Raw genomic sequence first — 19,007 nt, forward strand, 5'->3', positions numbered from 1 at the left:
GCCGCGGGGTAGACCGGAGAGCTAGCCGGGCGCCTGGTCGCCACCTGCTGGTTAGGAAAGGAGTAGCGTAACCTGGATTGAAATGTGCTGTACTAAAAGGCTATTTTTTAAAAGGCTGTGAAGTTAAGGATCCTCTTTTAAGATACTCAACGAATACAAGATTATTTACTTTTTCCTATTGTGAGTGGAAATTATTTTAAAAACTGGCTTCAAAGCAACGTAAGGAAACTTTCTTATTTTTTTTTACAAAGCAAACAACTAAGATTATTTTATTAAAACAGTACTTGCTACTCAGCAAGCATTAATTCTCACCACGCAAGGGCAGTAACTGTTTATCATCCAAATTTTGCACATTAAAAAAATGACACAGAGGAAGTTAATAGGCTCCTTCAAGCTCTAGGAGGGTAAGGAAATTTTCTAATTAAAGACATTAATATAGTCACCAGTTACTTATTTCCGTGTATTTGCAATTTCTTAAATTGCAGTCCTTCCTTTATATGGATCCTAATGACGGTGATAATTAGGATGAAGATAAGGATTTCACTCCAAGTTAATGCATTATTTTTACTCTTCTCCAAGCTCAAATCAACTTCTCCTAACTTCTCTGTTTCCTAATGTTGCACTTTCATCTAATCAGGAGCTAAGTAAGTGCTGGGGAGTCTATCCATCCTTTTCATTTCTACCTGTACCAAGCTGGTCCAAACTCTTGATACTCCAATAGCCTCCTAATCCTTCACCACCCACCTCCTGCACTAGTCCATTCTACATCTTGCAAACTACAGAGTAAACACCCTGGAGCACACTTCCGATCAATAATTTATGGTTTTCAAAAGCATTCTGTAATGAGAAGGGAAAAGAAGTCACTTTAAAAGCCTGGTTTGCCAATCTGTTGTGCAAAAATCGTATACACAGAATTAGCAGACTGAATCAGGTGGTTTATAAGAGGGTAATCATGACTAAGCAGGGCTTAATCCAGAAATAGAAGGGTGGGTATTGACTGGGGGAAAAAATAAATGTAATTCACCAGAATAACAGGGAAAAAAAGGAGAAAAATCATGATCATTTAGGTAGTCACAGTAAAATCATTTGGTAAAGTTGAATGTCTATCCATTTATTCTCAGCAAAACAGGAGGAGAAGGAACACCTTTGATCTGATAAAAGGTATCTATGAAAAACCTGCAGCATACATTATACTTAAGGTAAATTATTTAATACTTCCCCCTGACATCAGGAATGAAATAAGAACATATTTGCTCTTACCACTTATTTTCAACCAAGTTTTGGATGTTCTAACCAATGCAATAAAGGGGGAAAAGAAAAGGTATATGGATTGGAAAGGAAGAAATAACAGTCATTATTCACAAACGACATGATTATGTGCAATGAAAAATCTAAAAGAATTGAAACGTGAATTTAATAAGGTTACTGAGTACAATGTCTAAAAAAATTTCCATTGTATACTTTTATTCCAGATAATACATAGAAAATTGCATTAAATTAAATATGTAATTGTAGTAACACCAACAGTCTTCATGTTGTAATACCTTGTAAGAAATCTATCCAAAGATGTGATACAAAACATTATTGACTGCAAAAACATTCCTGACAGAAATTAAAATAAGTCCTAAATAAACACAGGATAATATAACAAATTCATGGATTGTTAAGATGTCATTTTCCCCAAAATTGATCTACAGATTGAATGCAATTTAAATACTGTTCCAAAAGATTATTTGAATGGAAACTGATAAGCAGGTTCTAAAATCTAATAGCCAAGGACTTTTTGAAGAAATAAAGTTGGAGTACTTATAATTACCAGGTATCAAGATGTATTATAAAGTTATATTTTTTTGTCAGTGCTCTATTGGCACAAAGATAGAAAACAAGCAAATGTGTCAAAATAAACCTAAAAAAGATCCACACATGTAATTTAATTCTTCAAAAGTGATATTACAGAGCAATGGAAGTTTTTCTTTTTTTCAATAAATGGTCCTGGGGATATTACCTAATATTACGGAAGAAATGAAGGCTGATCCCATACCTCACACACATACAAGCTTTCAAATATACAAAACAGCGTTGTTAATTATAGTCATCATGTTGTACATTACATTATAACTGGAAATTTGTATATTGCTTTTTATTTACTATCTTGCCTGTGCAATTTCCGAGGCTCCATGTTGGCCTTTCCCACTTTGTTTTTACCCCAAAGACCAAGGAACTGATATGGATGCTGTACTAACTACCAAGTATGTCCATTCCAATTATACATTTGGAAACTGTGGAAGTGACCACTAGACAGGTCCCTGCACTCAGTGGACCTACTGTATACCACACCTGGGCAAAAATTCTGTTAATTATCATGCATTATTAGTAGACTTGCTAATGGGTTAATTTACTGGATTATTTGAAACAAATTGGCTGTTTGACTATAATTTATTAATTAAAAAATTGAAAGATAAAAGGATGCAAGTAAGACCTCAAATTGTGAAGTGTAAGGCTTGATTTTATAGAATGAGAACAAATAAGCCTATGTAATGGGAGCATGAGTTGACCTCACTTCCAGAAGGCACTCAAGTCACTCTAATTAATGATTGCAGAGCACTCTGAACATCTGAAGCTTACTAATCATATAAAATGTATAAATTAGATGAAATGTTCAAATACTAGAGATACACAAGAGCTGCTATACTAAAGACAGACACATCTATCAGCTATTTAATTTTAACAGCATTTCACAGTGACTTTCTTAGTGCCATAGTGGGTGGTCTATAATAATTCTACCAAATCTAATTTACTTGTAAAATCACTGATTTTTAGAACTATAAATGATTTTAGAGGTAATTTACACCAATGTCCCAGTTTCAAGGTTGAGGAAAATAAAGCTGATAAAAATTCATTTGCACAGTAGCAGAAAGCTAATTTGTAGCAGAGTTGTGACAAGAACAAACTTCTGATTCTCAGTGCAGCTCTCTTGGATCTCTTTAGGGGCAGCAAGTCCTTGGAGCACTGCCCTTGAGCAATATTGTGCATTGTAGCCTGGGAGTGAATACTGGATCAAAAACTAGAGGGAGGGATATTATCAGCTGTTGCTTCCTTTTCTCAGACTCAGATGCATACCTTTCAGGATATTACAGGTCACATGATCGGTTATCTCTCATCTAAATTAAGCAGGACTTCCTGCTATTCTTCAGTAGTGAGATAAAAGCCAGGACTTAATCACTTTAATCCCTCTCTAAGACAATACTAAGCAACTTTCTGGCCATTTCTGGAAGTCATTATTCTTTATTACCCCACAATCCAGGCCCAGGTCTGATATGGCAGTTTGACTTTAGCACTTGGCATTGACAGCTTTCTCACTGATGAATTCTTTGCTGGTGGGAAAATAATTATAAACAAAATCTTCTACAACCCCAGACAATCTCTCCACAAAGACAGAAGGAAAGGGGGACAGTTTTATTATTGAATAAGTGTAAACCAGAATTACAGGCAATCTTCTAAAGAAGTTGCAAAGACAGAAAGAACTCTTAACTTATATATAGTACTGGGAAAAAAATCAATAGTTAATCTAAAAAAGAAATGGAAAATTTTATTCATAACACAAGAGACAGTCTTTCGGAAAGCTTTGAGGAACAGTCTCATTAGCAGTCAAAGTAGAGTTATACAAGTTTTGAGACAAAAGTTATACACCAAATTATATATTGACTATTTACACAATCCAGATCTGCATATACAAAACAAGTAGTGGATCATCATGACCTCTTACAAGATTATGAAGGAAGATTATATTCTATGCAAGTCTGGTTAATGCAGATGCACAATACACACTAAGGGGGTGAGAGGAGGCCCAAATGGGCACAGAAAATTTTTATGTTTAAATATTTCTTGTCTTGTCATAAAATATGATTTTTATTTCCTCCATTTCCCTTTTTTGATCATTAATCTTCCAATAAAAAGCATTAGGTAACCAAATATTTAGTCCCTCAATGACAGGGTGGTTTCTGACCTGCCCTGAGTCTATCATGTCCCCTGATGTCAGGTCTTCATAGCCTGGTTCTTTCTTTCCTTTTAGGAAGTTGTACTAGTAAGATGTCTGGCAAGAAGTAATGGTCAATTCCAAGTTGTTCAATAGGATTGATGCCAATTTTACTTTGCACAGGCACTGTACATGTTCATTAATTTATAGAGGACTATAGATGTGATCAATAGTTTTAAGATGTTTAGGTATCATTCTTAGTAGTAGGTGATACATAGTGTGAAAGGCAAGAAACTATCACTTTATGAGTTACACAAACTAATCAAAATTAACAATAGAAGCAACAATGTCATTTAGTAAAAGTTTAAGCCAAGATCTTCCTAAACCAAACCATTTCCTGAGTATTTAACCTAAATTGGATAGAAGAGAATTCAGAGTAGGAAAATGATTCTTCATATGTGCCATAAGATGAGTTACATTAGAAGACTCATCAAGTATAAAAACAACATTTAGTATGTATTATAGCACAAGTTTCCCCTTGAGAAACAGTTACTGAGGGCCATGAGATTCTGGTCATCATGGAGATTTCAGAATTGAGCAAGCTAATGGCTTGATTACTATCATACAAAGCTTGTTGCTTAAAAATTACTATTGCTTGTTTTCAAATGGGGTCCTGAGCATTAGTATTTTTGAAACTCCCTAGGCAGTTTTAATGTGAAGTTTAATGTGAGTTAGATTCAAGAATCTCAGAGGTGGGTGAACTTTTTGTTTCACAGACACTTTGATTTTATATGGTTGGCTTATCGTAAACATTAAAATAAAACATGTATTTACAATTGACTATTTTTATGTTTAAATAAGAAGCTTGCTGAGTAAATTTTGTTAAAGCTTCTATGTGACTAATGTTATCTTCTATTCAAGTGAAGTTACAAATATCGTGGCCAAATGATCACATCATTGGAAAACTGAACCCAGCATGCTCACGTTAAAGGAAGATGGGCAAGGGCTGTTTCCAAGACTACCTATAGGTGACCTTGAGCCCAAGTGAGAAATGTATTTGATTCATAAGCAAAAGTGTATCAAAGCAATTAGTATACAGGTCTAGTCTGACATTTTGGGTCTGTTGTCTGCTTCAGATGTCATCTTCTTCTCATAATGGTCTGGTAGTGCTGGTCTTAGTTGAAATCAGGTGTCAGAAACAGGTGTTGCAGTTCATTCAGGAGAGGAGGCCTGATATGATCCTTTCCAACTTGTCTGTAAAGAGTCCTTTATCTGATGTCTTTTACAGTATGCATAATCTCTTGGTCATGGGGCATTTGCTTTTCATTTGAAGATAAATTACCGTGATAAGCTTCAGGAACAAACTTTACAATAATGTCACATAGCAATAAGGAGCCATTTGAGAAATGAGTCTTAGGCAGTAAATACAAAAAAAAAGTCAAAGGTAACAACACTAGAACTTAACGTCCACAGAAGTATAGGTTTTTTCTCTCTAAAATACAGAAAGTTAAAACAATTAAAAACATATTCTAAGAAAAATTTGTCCTCTTATCAGAGAGAAAACCAAATTCAGGTTTGTATCACTTTGCCTTTAATATTAAAATTCATTTATACAATTAAATTTATTATAATTTAATTTATATTTAGCCAGTCCTGACACGGAATTCCTTTCTAAAGATTCTTTTATTTTCTTTCGCTCAAACCTTCTACAACTGCATATATCTATATTAATTTGTCCCTTATATTTTTTCTCACTTAGAAATAACTTGCTCTAGGACAAAGTTAGTTTCTTTTCCCTTAACAAACCTCATTTCCAATCCTTATACCTTCCTTTTCCTTATTTTTAGCAGTTTTAATTACATATTTTAATTATAATTTAACCTTAAAACCTTAGTGAAGTGAAAACTAAGAAGCAAGTTAATATGAACTATTTGTCACGCCAGCACTTCCTGATTGGCCAATTTAGTACATATTGGCAAACATATTCTATAATCTAATTTATTTCCTTAGTAGAGCACAAGACGTATCAAAAGAACCAAAACATCTTTGGTTTTTCTCCCATAAGAAGACAAAAGTAGGTCAACTTAGACATATTACAGCAATTACTGTTCCATATCTTATTTGGAAATGATCTGGATATTCAATGAATTCCCATCATTTAACTTAATTTAGCAGTTTCAAGTTGCCAGAAGTCTGGAAAAACTATTTTTAAAAGACAGTTCTAAAACATAACTATTCCTAAAGCGTTTACCTAAAAAACTCTAATCTCATATACATTTAACATAATTTAAAGTTTCATCATATGAAGTTACAGTTCTTGCTGACAGATTTTGCAACAAGAATGATAAGATCTTGTTTGACTTATAGTAAACATAGGTATAATAAAAGTATTATACTTAATATTGGCTCTAAAGACACATGTGTGTTAATTAAAACAGCATACTTAAACTTGTTTCCATTCATTAAAATTAATCTTAGATTATTCCTAAAATTCATGTAAATTAGTTTCTTTTATATTTCTGAATATAGGTGCTTAATTTCCTGTAAGCCAACTGAACAGCATTCTTTCACAAATCATTTTTGGCAAAGTAACACATCTACAACACACATATATACATAAAAAATTTCAATTGTGAATCAGGTACAATAATACAAAACTTATCAGTTACAAAAGAGTTTGGATTCAACTTGTGTTTCTGATGGAACAAATCCAGGTCACCTGTTTAGATGGCTAAATCCTTTTTACCAATATTTACAGAGAAGACACTTGAGATTTGTATTTGTCTTTGACAAGTCAAGTTCCAAATTGCCTATCCCCCTTTTGGTTTCTTCTTTCCATAAGAGTCACCTTCCTGAAGTTTGCATTTTAAAAAGATGGCCTACCTAAGAGTTCTTGGAGAAGACCAAGAAGAACATGTACATCTCAAAGGCATAGGAGAAATGCAAGTTTCTCTTAGGAGGAACTTTTGCTCCCTTAAAGTCAGAACTTACTTTTTTCAGTACTTACAAGGCACTTAAGATATACAAGGGAGGTTTTGGGAGTGGTAAAAGGACCGGTGGGCTTTGAATTGTTTCTGAGGTCACACCTCTGGTCCTGTAAAGACAACGTGTAGAGTAAGGACGGCTGGTTTTAATTCCTCAAAGAAATGAGTGGCCACTTAAGTGATATCAAAAGACAGGCATATCTATTCACCTATGTTGGAATGTTTTCCTTCCCTTGTCCTGGAGCTCTCTGGCTGTCGAGGCACAATTTCCCATTATTAATTTGGTAGTCTAATTCAGATATGTGATATGATTTGAGCAATTTTTTTTTTAATGGAGGTACTAGGGATTGAATCCAGGACCTCTCACATGCTAAGCGTGCACTCTACTATTGAGCTCTACCCCATCCCTTGCCTCCAACACTTTCTGAGGACAGTGTAGTGGATCAGATGTGTGCTGCTTCTGAGTCTAGCTCCCCAAGGAGTTGCCCTTGGGTTGGTTCAACTCTTTTACATGTCATAGTTTCTCCCTCTGATAGTCTAAAACCACCGTGGGTGCTCAGAGCACTGGATGATCAGTCCTTGTCTCACACATCCTTGTATTTACTTAGTGGTTGTAGTGAGGAAGAGTACTGAGAAGCTGGTGGGGCTCAAACCACCTGAAGAGTACTGAGATGCTGGAGTTTGGGGTAGACTCCAGGTATCCTCCGGTGGGTATCTCTGATATGTTGCCAACCAACCATGCATATGTTGACCAAAAAAAGTTAATCAATAGTTGATCTAAGAAAGAAATTGAAATTTTTATCTAAGCCAACCTGAGGGTTATAACCTGGGAGACAGTCTTTCAGATATCTCTCAGGACTGTTCCACACATTAGAGAACAAGGCACAGTTATATAAGTTATTGAGACAAAGGGTTATATGTCAAATGACATATTGACCATTTACACAATCCAGATCTAAACGTACAATGAGTAGTAGGTCATCATTACCCTTACAGGATTAAGAAGGAAGGTTACCTCCTAAGGAGTTATTGAGTAATGGGTTATCCTGACCCTTTACAAGATCAAGAAGGAATGTTATTTCCTGAGGAAGTCTAGTTAATGAAGATGCACGATACACATTAAAGGGGAGGGAGGAGGCCTGAGTGGGCAGAGAAAACATTTTATGTTTAAGTTTTTCTTATCTTGTCATAAAATATGAATTTTAATTCACCAATAACCAAGAAGACACAACCCATCCCACTCATGTTTTCAAGATAAACAACTAGTCTTCAAATAAGAGGATTGACAGCACTGTTTGCACACATTGTTCATCCTAAATCCATGTAGAAATCAGAGTGAGCATCTGTTCTAGCTATTTGGCTTTACCAAGAGGAAAAATAAACTTCTCGCACCTTTATGACAGGAGGTGATTTTGCAAGTTGGAGCTTGGAGGCCCTCTGAAGATAGGCTCTGACCCTCCCACAGAAACGAGGAGGTGAGCCACTCTTTTCCTTGATAACTACATTTCTAGGAAACGGCTTCCAGGTCTCTCAGAAAGACATTCCTGGGTTGTAAAGCTGTCAAAAAGTTTGTTTAGCCTCTTAAAAATAATTGACATACATTTCAGAGAGGAAGAGAAAGAATTTACAATGACAAGTTTGCTAAACTAAATGCTCTTACAGAAGGGAGGGAGGGAGTCTCTTCCCTTATTTTCAACAGAGAGAATTGTCTATTATTTTGAATTTGTTACATTACCAAAGTAAGTAATCACATTTTTCAACCTCTTCCCCTGGAGCAGAAGCTGTGAGGCAAGATTTCATACAAAGACAACTTTGTAAACTTATTTTGAACACTGCAGGTTAGCTTTTTGTAAAACTCTCTAAACAAAAATATTAAACAACATTGAGCATAATTTCTAGACAACACTGCATGAGAAGGATTTTTTAAAGTTTTTTCTTTTTTTTTTCCCCTCCCTAATGGTAGTTTATCTTCTGGGTAATAATCTTGCTGATCTTGCTTAACAGTTAGAGCCAGTGGTTCCTTGAGGAAAAAAAAAATCATTATATACTGATGCCAGGGATTTACCCTTAATACTGGGTATCAACTGCTATTGTCCACATGCACAATAATAGTGAAAGTTTACTGACTGTTTTCTAGGTGCCAAGCCCTGTTCTAAATATATTATCTCATTTAAACATCTGTCGAGCCTTATGAAGTCAACACTCTTAATATCTGCACTTTATAGATAAGGAAATCAAACAGTTCATAACTTGTTAAACATTAGGCCTCTAGTGGGACATGTAGCTTGGCTCGAACCTCTGCAGTCTGCCTCTCACATCTACACCCTACTAGCAAAGAGTGCAACACCATGTCTGAGAGCTGGATCCCAGAGTCAGACAGGTCTGGGCTCAGATTCCATCAGTGTTTTTTTATTAGCTGGGAACTTTGCCTAATTGTTCTGTGCCTCAGTTTTCCAGATGGGGATAATAATAGTAGATAATAGATAATAATAAATGAGCACTCATGAGGATTACTGAAATGCATACACAGGATGCTGAGGACAGTCTGACACCCAGAAAAAAGTTAAGAAATATTAGCTTTCATGAGTAATATATCCTCAGGCATTGAAGTCAGACGCCATGGTTGACTCATTAAGATATTAAATAACACATTGCATTTGGAATAATGATTTTCTTTCATGCTCCGAGTCTAATCTGCCCATCAATGCTACAGGGTCTCTAAATTCCATTTATGGTACTGCCTTTAGAAAAGGCAACAACCTCGGTGCTTACTTATTCATCCCACAAAGGTTTATTGAGGGCTCACTTTGTTACCAGGCATTTGCTAGATATGGGAGATAGAAAGATAGTAAATAAAAAAGACATTCACCCCTACACCTACCTTCGAATATGTAAAAGAGTGGTACAATTGCAGTTGTGACAAGAGTTGTAAAAGGGAAATTCAGGGTTCTATGAAAACATAGAGTAGGTTGGGTTTACCCGAAGCCAGTAAACATCAGTACCCCTCGCTTGCACGGTTCTTCCAAGGACCCAGAGCTATTTATTTTTTAGTAAAATTTGCAAAAGTAAGCTATCTTAACATCCGTGGTTAAAATAAGTATTTTCATTCCACTTTTGTTTGTCAAACCTCTTCTCATATTGAATGATGTTGGAATGACTATCAAGCAGTTTTGGAATTTGCTAAGAGGAAGTTGAATTAGGGGTAGGTTTGACTTGGACTAAATGAGAAAAATTTGTGGTTTGTTGTCGCTTCAGTATAGAGGTAAGTAAAATTTAGTTGTCCTGTCAGAAATATACTTTATCTGTACTTTGTAACACCCATGGGCAGGGCCAAAAGGGGTATTGAGATCTGGGTATGTCCCGTGGTGTCCAATCCTGGAAGTATATGCAGATTGAAGGAAAAGTAAAGTTTGAAATGTTTGAAGTATATGGAGCAAGAAGCTAATATCAATTGTGTAAAATTGTAAGCAGAGTACATGGTTTCATGGATGCATAGTCATATGGGAAGTTTTCCTTTGTCAGGAATATTCAACAATACAGTATTTACTATTATGAGATACCATGCTTCTGAGGTGTGTGTGTGTGATGGAAATTACACTCAATAGACTTTATCAGAATTTCTGTCTGCGCAGGATAGAAATTTGTAACAATCCTATAAACAGCAAGTCTGTGTATGTGTGAGGTCACATGAGTTTAGCACCCAAACTCTCTACTGTCTCTATATAAAATGTGATTATAAAATCTTTGATATATGAGGATATGATCAAAGAGAATGTAGCCAAAAAATGTAGGGGGAAAGTTTAAATAGAGGTGTGGTGAGCTTTCAAGTAATTAAACATATTACTAAACTTTTCTAGACTCTGTTAAATGTGTAGTGTTATGGATTTTTTGACATTTGTAATTTGTTATGATTTCTTCTTACACTCTAATATTCATTTAAGGTACTTAATTTGGTATTCTTTTTCTTAAAGAGGGCTCCCCAAAGTGCATAAGCTTCAGATATCGCCAAACTTGGATGCACCTCCAGCAGGAAGACTTAAACCAGGCCAAAAGTCAAGGTAAATTTCTGAGAAAATGTCATTGAAACTGACTCCTGATAGGGGTCAGAGGCAGCCACACTAAGGAGGTAAAGAGTGTATGAGCGTGTATGTGGGATGGGGCTGGGAGGGGAAGGCAGTGAGGTGCTGGGTGCAGGTGCTCAGACTGAACCATAAGGAGGGATGGCAGAAGTCATGGTATGATTTTAGGCTCTCTGATTTCAAGAAAAATTAAAAAAATTTAATATGACCACTTCTTTTTTTTTGTCACATTCAAGACAGGAATCGGGTGTATGAATTTTCAACCTTATATTCAAGCGTGAAAGTAATATCACCTAATTTTATTTAAGTTGCATTCTTAGCCCCTGTCCATTGGTCTGTTATTGTGTGGGGCATTCAACCTTAGTCATCTTTACAACCCTGTCTCTCTCCTTCACTCTCAGGATCACAAGAAGGTGGAAATTCTCTGAGGCATGTGTTTTAGTCCTTCCATTCTGCTATAGCAAAATACCATAGATTGAGAGGCTTACAAACTGCAGTAATTTATTGCTCATAGTTCTGGAGCTGGAAGTCCAAGATCAGGGTGCCCACAGAGAGCCTCCTTCTGGTTTGCAGACTTTTCACTATAATACCTTCACCTTGGGGGTCCTGATTTCAACATATAAATTTTGGGGGGAACACAAATATTCAGTCCATAGCAGCATGTATTCTCCATCTTCTCCCAGATTTGCCCTGTGGTATTGGCTCTAGTTGCCCACACTATTAGCTAGCTGAATAATTTACCCTGTATTGTCTGTCTCCCTTCCTTATTGGTGTTCCCCAAAGTTCCCAGATGAGTCCCTTGCACTGGATCCTTGTCACAGGATCTGCTTTAGAGGAACCCAAACTGAGACAATGAGTTAATACTGTAAGGTCACTGTCAATGCCCTTGAGCCAAAGACCACCAGGGACACACATATGGTTGAACCTGTTGGGTTTATTATTTTTTGCATCAAGGTGGGACACACTCCATGGGAAATCATGGGGTGTCTGTGCAAAAGTGTGTCAGAAAGGGCCTATTACAGGTTTTGGACACTGGATGATTTGGGCGATGATCTAAGGAAGTGGGGGTTTCACTTTAGATTGGATGCTGTCAGAAAGCACGGGCAATTCTATGAAGGAGCATGTCAGTTAGTCTTATCTACAGTGAGGGCAGACTAAAATGAGGTTAAAGTTGTAACTGGTAAAGAAATAGCCACTCATCTCGGCCAAGAGCTGAAATGCTAGGTATTTTGTAGGTGACAACTTTGAGCTTGTTTTTGTCTGTGCTTGAGACAGGAAGGAAGGGGGTAGGGCATAACCATTGAAAGAATGACACAGCAGTTGAGGATAGGTTAACTAGTTAGAACCAATCAAGCCCAAGATGGCAGAGGATTTGACTTTCAGTGGACCTTAAGCTTCAGTATACCCTTATTGTAATGGACTAGCATGCCACATGACACACCCTCAGGTGCCATGACAGTTCTGAGGCTGACCATAAAAGGCCAAAAAGTGGGCAGGGGCTCAATTCCTGGAAATTCCTGCCACTTCTCCCAAATAGTTGGAATAGTCCTCCCACTTGTTAGCATGTGAAATTACTGAGCCCAGAAAAACTAACAACCCCCACACTCCAGGACCTCTCACCTTCTAAGATGGCCCATATTTGGTCTGTGGAATCTATATCTCCTAGGCCATTCTTGCCCCATCTCTTGCCTTCTGAGATGGCCACACTACCTGTGCAGTGTGTATCTCTCTAAATAAATTCACTTTCACTTTATTGTGGCTCGCTTTAGAATTCTTTCCTGTATGAAGTCAAGGAGCCTCACTTGTCAGGGTGTGTCCCAGTGATTTGCCCAAGACCTAGGACATGACTATCTTCTCAGGTCCCATTTTCCTGTAACACTTAGAATTGTGAAGTCAGTTTGCTCTGTTTCACCCTCTGGGCTCAGAGAAACCTTGTCTGAGGTTGGTATTCTGTGAGACAGTGTATGGCTAATTAGAATGGTCTACCTGTGAGTGCCAGGCCAGGGTCTGAAAGTCCAGGGCTGATTTTAAAAAATTCTCAGCGCTTAGAAAATGCCAGGTCTTTAGTAAATTGTCAATGTTAAGTATCATCTGTAAATAAAATTCATATTTTATGCCAAGACAAAAATTTAAACACAAACATTTCTCCTCTGCCCTTTGGCCTCCTCTCTCCACACTGTGCACTGTGTATCTGTATAATATAGGGACCAAACCTCCTCCATTGGCAGGAACATCTGCTCAACCATAAAGGTCAACATTCTCCTAGCATCAACATGACAACTCCTTAAAACATTCCTTCTTGATCTTGTAAAAGGTCACTATGACCCACCATGATGATGCTTAGATCTGGATTATGTAAATAACACATCATTTGATGTATGACCCTCTGTTTCAAGAAACATGAAACTATGCCTTCATTTCTAATTGGGTGACAGTTCTCAGAGCTTTCTGAGATGCTCTTCCCAGGTTATAATCCTTAAATTTGTATTGAATAAAAATTTCCATTTCTTTATTAGATTGCCTGATTAATTTTTCATCGACACATCAGTCTAAACTTGGAGCTTCACATGCGTCCTCTTTTAATCCTTGCAATAATCCCAAATTAGGTATGACTATTCACATTTTAGAGGTGAGAAAGAAATGTGATCTATGCTCATGAAGCCTGTCAACAGGTATATGACACTAAGATGGAGAATGATAAACCAAAGTTCTGCCTTTACTTTTAAAGTGTATTATTACTAATCCCGCAGAGAGAAAAACATAAGTAGAAGGGTCAGTAACCTGCTGCCTCTTGGGGATAAAGGGTGCTGTGTCCTTGGAAAAGTCAAAGCCGCCCCAAAGCTGCAGCTTTTATTAGATTTCCGCCATTTCCCCTTAAGAAAAAGGAGGCTGTGTCATAAATCTTTTATTATTCTGATGATGTATGGTCCAGCGTGGACTTAAATATGCATCTAAGGAATAAACATAAATTACTGAAAAGGCACTAGGACTCGAGCAATGTATATGCACCGCGTGTTCTGCACTCTGCAAACTTTCCTGGCGCAGTAGTTCCCGCATCCGCACCAGGACACCGGCACCGCCGTTACCTGCCCTACAGTAAACGATCCGGACGGTCTCGGCCGCCAGGGCTCGCCCACTCCAGTCCACTCCCCGCCCACTCCCCAGCCGCCCCGCCCACTCCCCAGCCGCCCCACACACTCCGCGGAGCTTTTCCGTTTCCGGGCGACGTTTGTGAAGCTCAACATGTCGCTGCTAGGTCGGGTGTTCTTTGCTCCGGGCCGCGGTCCTCGGCGGGTAAGGGGGCAGGAAGCGCCCAGGGCCCTCCTCGCCCCGCCATTAGCCCCCTTTTTGGGGTTCGCAGAGCCAAGATGAGGGGGTCCCTGGGTACCCGGAGAAGCACAGAGCGTGGACCCGCGCGCGTGGCGGGGCGAGGACAGGGTGTCCTGCGGAGAGAGGAGCGGGAGCCGGGGACGGGTTTCGGGGGAAAGTCACATTCTGTGGCTGATGGAGGAAGCCCTGATTCGTGTTTGTGTATGCGTGGAAGGGGAGAGGAGGGCACGCCATGGTTCTCAAAGGGTTTCACATTCTTAGAAGTTTTAAAGTCGTGTGTAGAGAGCAGGACCCTGTACACACCGGCCCTTTTGGGGGGAAGGGAGGGACCAGGGTGGAGAGTGGGGCCCGGTGGGAGCGTTGTCCTTATCTGCAGTATTTTTTTTTTTAAATAGACTAAATTTTTTTAGAGCAGTTTCAGGTTTATAGCAGAATTGAGCAGAAAATAGAGTTCCCACATAGCCCTCCCCACCTTCAACATCCCTCATCAGTGGCAGATTTGGTACAATTGATCTGCAGTCTTTTTTAATGAAAGAAATTCATTTAAGTGTTAGTTGTGCAGTTAAACAGTAATACAAACATATTCACATTAAAAAAAAAAAACTCAGAAAACAAAATCCAGCTTTTTACACTTCCCTTCCTAGAGGCAGTGCCACGGAGCTGCATCTCCTGCTGGTTTCCACTTCTTTCTCCCCCATATTTCTGTTGTTTTGTTTTGTCAACATCTCTGCGCTAGACCCATAGTCAAAATTAAGTGTACAAGGGAAGACAGCTGGAGGGGGAAGAAAGAGAAAGGAAAATAAAAAGCAAGAATATCCAAGACAGCTCCTTCCCCCAACTAAATGAAGAAATCTTAGCTAAATTAAACTAAACCAAAAATCACAATTTTCTTAGCTAGGTAGAAAAGTTAATCTGCCAACTGTGAAAACACTTTTCAGTTTTGATAGAATCCGCAGGAATGGTTTTCTTTTTTGTAAAACACGGTCGAATTCTAAATTCCAGATTCCAAAGGTGAACACAGGGAAATGGCGTAATGAGTCTCTGACGTAAAAGAGAGATTTGTTCAGTGCTAGATTTTATTCGTATTATTTTCTCTTCCTGTAGAGATTTAGGTCATAAGTTATTGTAAAAGGAGGCTATATTTTCTGATCTCTTCTTAAAGAATTCTCTTATTTGAATCCTACGGTGGGTCTGTATAGTAGAAAAGTCTTCAGAGTTTTTTTCAAAACACAAATCAGTAAGATTGTAGTAACACGGTCGCACGGACTGTGTCCCACCTCTTCTGACACCATTAGACAATACAGTATGAGAAGGTGAAAATGAACTCATTTAAAAATTAACTGTAATCACAGCTTTGAAATTCCTTTACTTAAGAAAAATGAAAGGTTTGAGGATGGGGGTTTGAAGGCAAGAGGGGCTCACATAGACCATGTTTCTCTCCTGGCACGTGCAGACTTGGATTTGAATTCCTGAAAGAAGAAAAGTCTTAACATTTGTGAAGTGGGGAGTGGTTTCAGGGAACATGATGTTTTTGTGGGTGAATACAAGTTACAAGTAAAGCCCTGATGTGAATACTTTAATTACCAAGAACCATGAGAAATGTTTCATTTGACATAAACCCTACTTATGAAGTGCTGCATTGTACTATTAGCTAGTAGGTCTTAGTTCAGTGTAAACTTTAAAGAGAATTGGCTCTTTGCCTGGCCCTGGGGATGCAAAGATTAAAAAAATATAAACCCTGCTCTCAAGTTGCTCTCAGTTTCACTGAAGAAAACATCCACTCATTCAGTAGTTGATCAGGAAATGCTAATTAAGTGCCTACAAAGTGTTGGGCATTCTTTGGGGATCCTTAGTTGAAAGCTGTCTCTACCACCCTTGAGTTAATAACCTCGTGCGTGTTTTTCAAGCTGTGGATAATAACTTATGAGTGGACGTTGAAGTAATTTAGTGGAACAGAATGACTTAAAGGAAAACAAAATGGGATAGAGTAGGAAATCGTAGACTGAAAATGCAGATGTGTATTAGAATGTATATATGAACCAAACAGTGTGTGCCAAGAGGAAGTAGGGAAGGCTTCATGGAGGAGGTGGCTCCTAGAGCTGACTTTTGATGGAGGAGTTGGAATTTATAGGCCCAGAGAAGGATAGCACGTATCAAGAAGTGAAGGAGCATGGGCTACTTTTAAAAATTCAAATGATTTGGCACTGTGGAGTTTCTAAAGTGGAGTAGTGGAAAGTGAGAAAAGTGCATAGAGAGGAGACTGGACAGGCTGCTGGGGGCGGCCAGGGCATGGTGGGCTCCACTTGCTTATGCAGCAGATCAAACATGTACTATGTGTTAGGCACTGTACTAGAGAGATGGGCACAAGAAAAAGAGCCGACTCCTGCTCTCAGAAAGCTTGCAATCTACTGACATTATGGTATAATATGGTTTGTGTTATGATGAGTGTTCTTGATCTCAGACGGGGTCCAAATAAATAGCATTCCTCTCCTCCAGTCTGAAAAACAAGAGTAAAGGTGGAGGCCAGAGTATCCGTTGTTATGGTTTGGTATGAGAGGCAGTTGTTCATACTAACTGGATTTCCTGAATCAGCCTCAGGAGGAGGGCAGAACTCCTGCTCCCTCCAGGCAGCTAGCTCCCAGGAGGAAGGCAGTTTAAGAAGGACTACTCATGCTCAGGTGTTCTCTCAAAATTTACTGGTGAGATAAACCGTTTCTAGGGGGACGGGGTACTAAGGGGGCGAAAAGAAGCCTGGAGTTAAATTAACTGAGCTCCTTTCTGGGGGAAGTGAATTTTCAGGATTGGGGAAGAAACACTTCCCATTCGCAGTGGGAGAAGTGTACAGTTGATGGCGTGTGATTTGGGGGTTATGCATTTCAGCTGAGATGTGAAGGATTAGTGGGCGCTAGCCCGGGGAGGGGGAGGGTAAGGAAGTTACAGGCAGAGAGTGGCCTGTGTGAAGGCCCAGACTAGACTTACAGGTAGCAAGTTAGGACGCAGGTGGTGAGAGACAAGCCAGTGAGCGGCCTCCGAGCCACATTAAGGAGTAAGAGCGTTGTCCTGAAGGCGTGGGAGTGGGAGTGAGAATGGAGGCAAATGGTCAAACCCTGGGTAGACCTCTCCCCATGGTGGCCTCAACCAGGGAAAGGCAGTGTATGAGAGACTTGAAGTCTCCTGATTTCAGGAGGTGACTTGAGAGGCCTTGGTGGCTGGTTGGTGAGGGCAGGGGGCTGAGAAAGGAAGGTTAGGCCGTGCTGAGGGGGGTAAGCAGCACTTTCACAGTTGTGAGCAGGAAAGTGATGTTACCAGGGGGGCCTGCAGGTGGGGAGACCAGAGCGCTAGTAAAGTGATGCGAGTCTGAACTAAGGGCGCTGTTGGAGCTGTTTGGAACTCTAGGCCTTCACAGTTGTTGAAATGATGTTGCCATTTACCTTTAGTCCTGATTTATTTTATTCCCTATGCAATTTCCAGCTGCGGGTTAATATCTCCACCTAAGTAGTCCACAGGCGTTCCAGGTGAAGCATTTCTAATCAGAGCTGGTTATTGTCAGTTTGGTCTTCTCATGTCAACCCAGGCATTTCGCTTACAGCATCACTACACGTGCAGCTGTCTGAACTGAAAAACTCCGTCATCTGCAGCTCTCCACTTCTTGGTCACCATTTCCAGTTGATTGGCTTCTGAGTTTAGGCTAATCAGCATGTTAAATTTCTGTGCAAAGTATTGTCTTATCTTAATTTCTACTCTCATCACTTCTTACCTAGACTTAAGCCTTTTGTTTGACTTACCTCCATTTCCTTGCAGCTCACAGTTAAATCTTATTTGTAAAGCACAAAGGCAATGCATAAAGTAATAGAGATTTTGAGGTGAAGGTGAAAGGAGAAAAGATTCTATCTGCCAAATGGCCTTGATCAAAGAGGGAGACCTCTTTGCTTGCTGTTAGTGAAATAGGTCAAAGTGTGCTGAGGTTGGGCTTTGAAGCAAGAAAAAAATAGTTGGACCAGATGGTACTGTAATAATTAACTGTGTCCTTATTTTCTGGGACTTTCCATCAGCAAATAATTTTATTTGCTAACCTCCCACCCCTTCTGATGGTGGCGTCCAGGCTAAGTCACCATCTCTTGTGTCGCCTGCTATAAAAGCATCCCCTATTCTCCCTGCTTCCAGTCTTGCTTCCTACATTTCATTCTCAACTTAGTAACCAGACAATCTCTAAACTTAAGGAAGATCATGTCAGTCCTCTTCGCAAAACTTTGAAGATCTTGCCCACTTGACTTAGAGTAAAATTGTAAGTCCACATAGTGGTTGACTTCAGCCTGTATGAACCAGTCCCCTTTACTGACCTCCCCTCCTGCTCCTCTTTCCCCTCCCTCCTGATTCAGGCCCACTGGCCCTCTGACTCTTGCTCAGCATCTTCTGAGGGCCTTTGTCCTCATTCTCCCCTCTGCCTGAAAGAACCATGGGACTCATTCCCTCACTCCCTTTAGGTCTTTGCTCAAATGTCATCTCAGCAAGACCTTTGCTGACCACTCTGTTTGAAACAGCAACACTCTACCCATATTTTATGCTTTATTTTCCCCAACAGCAACATGCTAGTTTTTAGTATACTATATATTTCACTTAATTTATTTATCATCCCCC

General features: G+C 39.1%; 1 protein-coding gene across 1 annotated transcript in view; it reads left to right on the top strand.

Annotated features, from left to right (window-relative positions):
• The first annotated feature begins 14,213 nt into the window (after positions 1-14,213).
• The window catches only part of DECR1 (2,4-dienoyl-CoA reductase 1), a 31,737-nt gene continuing 26,943 nt past the window's right edge, over positions 14,214-19,007 (top strand). Inside the window, exon 1 of the mRNA XM_010949731.3 lies at positions 14,214-14,333. Coding sequence (XP_010948033.3) covers positions 14,283-14,333 — 51 coding nt within the window. The 5' untranslated portion in view covers positions 14,214-14,282. The remainder of the gene's footprint in view (positions 14,334-19,007) is intronic.

Source organism: Camelus bactrianus, chromosome 29 (genome assembly GCF_048773025.1).
Source record: "Camelus bactrianus isolate YW-2024 breed Bactrian camel chromosome 29, ASM4877302v1, whole genome shotgun sequence".
Lineage (NCBI taxonomy): Eukaryota > Metazoa > Chordata > Mammalia > Artiodactyla > Camelidae > Camelus > Camelus bactrianus.